Source organism: Columba livia, chromosome 8 (genome assembly GCF_036013475.1).
Source record: "Columba livia isolate bColLiv1 breed racing homer chromosome 8, bColLiv1.pat.W.v2, whole genome shotgun sequence".
NCBI lineage: Eukaryota > Metazoa > Chordata > Aves > Columbiformes > Columbidae > Columba > Columba livia.
In genome coordinates, this window is record NC_088609.1 from 30,969,383 (window position 1) to 30,976,168 (window position 6,786).

At 47.6% G+C, this 6,786-nt stretch overlaps 1 protein-coding gene across 2 annotated transcripts in view; it reads right to left on the minus strand.

Moving 5' to 3' along the window:
- The window catches only part of NIBAN1 (niban apoptosis regulator 1), a 60,536-nt gene extending 56,478 nt beyond the window's left edge, over positions 1–4,058 (minus strand). Inside the window, exon 1 of one of the 2 annotated variants that reach the window (XM_021293001.2) lies at positions 3,902–4,058. In XM_021293001.2, coding sequence (XP_021148676.2) covers positions 3,902–3,956 — 55 coding nt within the window. In that variant the 5' untranslated portion in view covers positions 3,957–4,058. The remainder of the gene's footprint in view (positions 1–3,901) is intronic. The other variant, XM_065071337.1, reaches the window with a different exon arrangement.
- Positions 4,059–6,786: the final 2,728 nt, after the last annotated feature.

The window sequence follows — 6,786 nt, forward strand, 5'->3', positions numbered from 1 at the left end:
TCTGCTTCCACGCCTGTTTCTTGTCTAATACCAGAGACCCAAAGCAAAAACTTTCTATCAAGAATCTTGAAACCTGCGGCACAGTCTCTCAGGGCATCTTACTATGTTGTTTTAACAAGCACTTTCATCTTTTTCCCCAATTTCATGATTGCACCTTGAGTCCACAACTCCCCACTGCCACCCCGTTCCGCTCCCTGTTGGGTGTAACACTCATTAGATATCATTAGACAAATCACATAACGAACACCTCCCATCACAAGTTTAGCCCATGCCTCATCAAACCAAAAGCATTAATTTTTTTAATAAACTCTTTTCACATGACCAGCTCCCAGTCTCCTAATTATTACTGCCATTTTTTAAACTCCATCTGTTTCGCTGGCACCCTGAATAATTCCCATGCAGCCCCACCAAAAACCTACAAAGAAGGATTTTCTCCTCCAGAAGACCTTCCTTGTTTTCTAAGCGCTCAGTACAAAACCTAGAGGAATAACCATACATTTCAAACATAGCCTCACATGCCTCGTACCACTAACAGACTAGTGAAGACCGCTTGAAAAATTACACCTTGGCATCGTACATTCTCTTCTTAGGCATTATTTTCTAGAGAAAACACATGTTATCATGTCAATAATTATATTTTCTGACTTTCAGGTGCGGCTCAAGGTGTTGCCCCATGTACCAGTACATAGAGCTCTCAATGATCTGCAGTTTGGCTGGTTCCCTGCTACCCCTTCTTCCTTAAGAGCACAGGTGTCGAGGTGGAAATCCCAGCTTTTGCATCCAATAACAGTGGTTCCGTGTTGGATACGTGCAGGATTTTCTCTGAAATTCATTTCTCCGACTGGTCCAACGAGGCCCGTGCTTATTCACCCTGTGCCGAGGGCTGTGTTCTCAGCGCTTTATACAGACACCTACACCTACGTTTTTACATATATTTTTTACATAATTTTACACATCGCATAACATTTGTCCCTGGTTTGTTCTCATCTCTCAAGCAACGCGAGCAAATAGACTTTTGGAAATAAGAAAGCCTGTGGATTTATAGGGATGGCGATGAAAATGCCGTATCGGTTTATTGCTGAAAACTGCAGCTACCCCTTTAGCCCTCATTTCCATTAGTTATATGCCTAAATAAACCACAAGGCTTTACAACACAGGGGCAACGGCTTCATGCAGTTGTGTTTAACTCTGCCCCACGCAATTTTGGGAGGAAAATTTTGCAGAACTGACATCCCACCCAAATATTCACAATTTTCTCTGCCACAGGTTGCAGTTAGCGTGGCAGGAACTAACTCAAAAGGTGCTGGTGGTCAATCGCAGCGAGGTTCTGCTGCAAGGACGGGTGCACAAGCCACCTGCCTGAGGTGCAATGCCAAAGGCAGGATGCATAAATCACAAATATTGGTGCGTTTACCAAAATGCCGGTGGGAGGGAGCACTAGAGATGATCTAGACCAATCTTGTGCTTGAAGTAATACTCAGGATTTCCTGTCTTGAGGCTACTGATATTTGGGCCAAGATGAGTGAGCATCCCAAAATGCACCAAGTTTGGAGAACGTCACTGGTTGCAGCATCCTTCAGCCTCTGTGGCACATCCTCCCTCACCAGTGTCATCCCATTCAAGCACTTGGATTCACAGTTCTACTGACAAAAAGCTCCCTACCCTTTTTACTAAGGATCTCCCTGCATCACCTTTGGAGGGAAAAAAAACCAACACCAAACACCAAAACTCCCAGTCCCCCACTAAAACCCACCTAACCTTTACAAAGCCAGCCAAAAAAATGTGCTGCTTAATCTACAGAACTGGCCATTCTGCCTTTTTCCTCCTCGAACGAGGAGAGCTCACCACAGCACTTGCTCTGGAAATATGTCAGTCTAAGACATGTAAGGTAAGCAAGGTCTAAATCTTGCAGACTTCAGCCTCCACGTGAGGAGTAGGTTTAGCGAGCTGGCTGGACCACACTCATATTCTGATTTAAGATGCTCTACCTGATTCCTTTTCCTTCTTGGAAGTGCTAATTTACTGGCAGCCTCCGTACAAAGTGCCTCAGTAATTAGTTTTCAAAGCAAGAACGGCAGACTTGGGATAAGCACAGTGTTTTACTCCAATTTTTCGCAATGATTTCACTTTATTACTTGTCTCTGCAAAGAAGTGACAGCCAAACTAGAGATGCGGAGCCACGCGGCTCTTGGCAAGGGAAAGGCACCTTCCCTTGCAGTGACAGCAGCGTCACATACTCACACCCCGTCTAGTTCCACACGTGTCTGAACAGATGAGGATTTCCCAACCCTCTGACATGAGTTCCCCATTCTAATTCTAGATGATGTCCAGGGCAAAGACCGGCACGATTTCCTCTTGCACAGCTGTGAAGAAGCTCATAAGCTTCCTGAATATCCCACTTTTTCTTTTTTCCTTTTACCTTCAGTAATTAGACATCAGCCCCTTCAGGTGCTCACAACTGCTCAGTTTTCTGCTCAGTCAGGGAGCAGAAAACTTGAAATGCTGAACTTTGCAAGTGCAATTTTGGCTGCAGCACAGGGATGAGTGTAAAGAAAAACATAAATCTCTGAGGATTGCACCCTCGTGGCTGTGACGGGACCTGAAACCACCTTTAACGGCAGAAAATTATGATACTGAGGGGTCATTGTCAAAAAATCTCCACACGTGATGCCCGCAGCTTTGCTGATCGCTTTTCGAGTGAAAACTGTTTAATATTTGCATGTCTTTCCGGCTATGGGAATCTCTTGAAAGATCCACTGTGCTTCCAAAAGTCTTCAGAGGGGAGTGGTTCAACATTTGCACTCTCTCTACACCACAAAATAACATAAAGAATCGCAAAGCAACAGAAAGAAAGGCTGTGGGCACCACCCAGGAGTCACCCCGCGGGCTGAATCATGAGCGCCCAGGCTCATCTCCCAGTCCACGGCAGCGAGGACTCTCGCTGGCTTCACATGTATCATACATAAAACACCAGAACGGGGCTTTCTTTTCACATGCAAACTTTTATTTTGCTTGTAAATCTCCAGCCTTCAAATTTGATTTGTAAATACCTGCTACCTTGCTGATAGAGTGTGGGTAGACAGGCAGGACCAAGATGTTTTATCTTCCACTACTCAAAGAACACAAATACCTCCCCAAATACAGGATTATGCTCTTTTCCTTCATAGTTTAATGGTAACGTGCGTAAATGTATTTTTTTTTTTGTTTCTCTCTCCTAATACTTCAACGGGATAAAAAATTGCTCTTACACGTGTTCAAAGTTTACCTAAATATCCACCTAACAGTTTTTCCACTGCCTTCAATGGGTTCTGCAAAAAAATCAACCCACACAGTTTCAATCCGATCTACCTTGGTGAAATCTAGTGCCTTCAAAGCTTTGGGTGCTGGCGAATTGGGACCTTAGTGCCACACGGGCAGTTTTGGGTCGCATCTCCACATTTTCCCTAAGTTTTCTACACACAGTTTCACATCGCATCTCTCCACACTTTTGGGAAGTTTTTTACACATAGTTTCACATCGCATCTCTCCACACTCTCGTAAAGTTTTTACACAGTTTCACGTCGCGTCTCTCCACACTCTTGAGAAGTTTTTTACACACAGTTTCACGTCGCGTCTCTCCACACTCCCGTAAAGTTTTTACACAGACAGTTTCACGTCGCATCTCTCCACACTCTTAAGTTTTTACCGTCTACTCTTGGGCATGTTATAACCCACTCCTCGGGAGTTTATCACGCATTACTGTTTAAACACCCGCCTGCTCGTAGCCGCTCGGACACTGTCCCTCTCAAGCCGGCGCAGCCCTGCCCGGTGCCCAGCCCGGCTCCGGCCCCGCGGTTTCCCGCCTTCGCCCCCCCGGAGCTTTGATCCCCGGCCGCTCGGTCTCCCCCCTGCCTTGCCGTACCTCGGATGTAGGTGCACTTGCTCTCGTCCAGGAGGCTGGAGGCTGAGCCGCCCATGCTGCCGGGGAGCGCTGCCGCCGCCGCCACCCAGCCCGGCCCGGCCGCTTCCTCCCGCAGGCGCCGCCTCCCTCCCGCCCGCCGCCGCCAGAAGAGGTCGGGCCCCGGCGGCGGGAGGGCCCGGGCAGCAGGAGGGATCCTCCGGCTCCGCTCCCCGCCTCCTTTCCCTCTCTCCCCCACCCCCTGGAAACCCCGGGGTTGCGAAGTTTGGGAGCTGGAGGTGGCAGAAGGCTCCAGGAGCGGTGATGGAGGAGATGAGGGACACGTCCCTCTGAGGGGTGCGCCTCTGGGCACAACTGTGGTTCATCAACGTGCACAGCGCTGCTGGCTCCTCTTGCTGCCCTCATCTCAAAATCCACACCCTCTTGGAGACACACTTAGACCCTTCCATGTTTCACACAATCACACAATGTCAGGGGTTGGAAGGGACCTCGACAGCTCATCCAGTCCAATCCCCCCACCGGAGGAGGAACACCCAGATAAGGTTACACAGGAAGGTGTCCTACTTTAAAGACCATTGATTGTACGTGTGGTACCTATAACGGGAGTGAAGTCCACCAGAAATATTCTCCAGCATTTTACAAGGGGCTGGAGCACAAGTGTGATGGGAGCGGCTGAGGGACCTGGGGGGTTCAGCTGGAGAACAGGAGCTGAGGGGAGACCTGATCTCTGAACTGCCTGAAAGGAGCTTGGAGCCAGGGGGGGTCGGGCTCTGCTCCCCAGGAACAAGCGCCAGGAGCAGAGGAAACGGCCTCAAGTTGCGCCAGGGGAGGTTGAGGTTGGATCTGGGGAACAATTTCTTCCCCAAAGGGCTGTGGGGCATTGGAACAGGCTGCCCAGGGCAGTGCTGGAGTCACCATCCCTGGATGGCTGGACAGATGGACATGAGGTTCTCAGGACATGGGGCAGTGCCAGGGGTGGGTTAATGGTTGGACTCTATGACCTTGAGGGTCTCTTCCAACCAAAATGATTCTGTCATTTTTAAATATCCTTCAAATAGGGCACCTTCTTCTACCAGGGATGTTGAGACACCATAGGATTCATATGGCTCAACCTTTGGGGCCGTACCTTCCCGCTCTGGTTAGCCTCTTACTGGGAATCCTGGCGGCTTCTATAGGATGCTATTGATCTGTGATGCCGGGATGAGCAATAAACTTACACAAACAGGCAATAAAATGCATGCTACTTCATCAAATATTTTCCAGTGATCAAAACAACTTGCTAAAATGTGCAAAAGCATCACTTTGCAGATCCTTGGCACAGCAGTGCAAGATAGTACGGAACAGCTATCCAAATTTTCTTGCCTCTGAATAACAATTTCAGTGAGCCTTTACACCATTTGTGACTTCCTAAGGCATTTTCTCCCATTTTGATTCAGTAATTCAGTTGGGCAGGAATGGGCTGCTCACCATACATTATTGTGCCTGGTATGTTTAGTATGGAGTAGCTGACTTGCAATGGATATGGGTTGTGCTGACATGATGGAGATTGACAGCGGCTGGAAGTTACGTATTTTAGACTTAAATACTTTTGATTGAGCTTGCTGTGAAATTGTTTTGAACTTCACTAAGTTTCACTTACACAGATTGTGCATTAAGGACATTTAATATTTTGCCACTCGGTGGATCACATGGTGGTTAAAAATTTTGGGATAAATCTTAAAACTTTTTAAACGAACACTAAACTTGATCAGATGTGAAATATTGAAGAGAGTATGTTACATCGAGTTCATCAAGTGCCGCCTCCTTGAAGAAAGCTGATTGAAAGCAACTTTAATATAAATTCACACTCTCTGGGCACACACTAATTGTACTGAAGTGTAACAGAGCAATTCTGTCCTGTGTCAAAAATAGCATGGCCAGCAGGACAAGGGCAGTGATCCTTCCCCTGTACTCTGCATTGGTGAGGCCACACCTGGAGTATTGTGTTCAGTTCTGGGCCCCTCAGGTCAGGAAAGACATTGAAGTGCTGGAGCGGGTCCAGAGAAGAGCAACAAGACTGGTGAAGGGACTTGAACACAAGCCCTATGGGGAGAGGCTGAGGGAGCTGGGGTTGTTTAGTCTGGAGAAGAGGAGGCTTAGAGGTGAGCTCAGCACTCCCTAGAACTACCTGAAGGGCAGTTCTAGCCAGGTGGGGATTGGTCTCTTCTCCCAGGCAGTCAGCAATAGGACAAGGGGGCATGGGCTTCAACTCTGCCAGGGGAAATTTAGGCTGGAGATTAGAAAGCAATTCTTTGCAGAGAGAGTGGTCAGGCATTGGAATGGCTGCCCAGGGAGGTGCTGGACTCACTGTCCCTGGAGGTTTTTAAACTGAGATTGGACATGGCACTTAGTGCCATGATTTAGTAAACGGACTGGAGTTGGACCAAGGGTTGGACTTGATGATCTCTGAGGTCTTTTCCAACCCAGTTGATTCTGTGATTCTGTAATTGTTTGACCGGATTCATCCAGAGCATCACCAAAACAGCGTTTCACAAGCCTATAGACGTCTTGGCTGAGAATATAATACTAAATCAACAGCACTTGTAGAGGCCAAATGTGAATCAGATTCTACAATCAATATACCTGGTTGTTGAGCTCTGTGTGAGAGCTTTGCACTTGCAGAAAGGCGGATGCTGCAGTTTGCTCGCTGCACATCTTTGAGCTGTGTGAGCAGACAACCATGAGGAAATGCTGTTTACTGCTGTGCAATTTAAAGGCATTAACTCAGAAGAATTTGGCCTCCGCTGAGTGTAGCATATCTTTTATCAGATGTATTTGAGAAGCCTTTCATAACATACAATCACATGTAACTCGCGAGTCAGCTCCAGGAGTCCGGAGAGATAAACTGG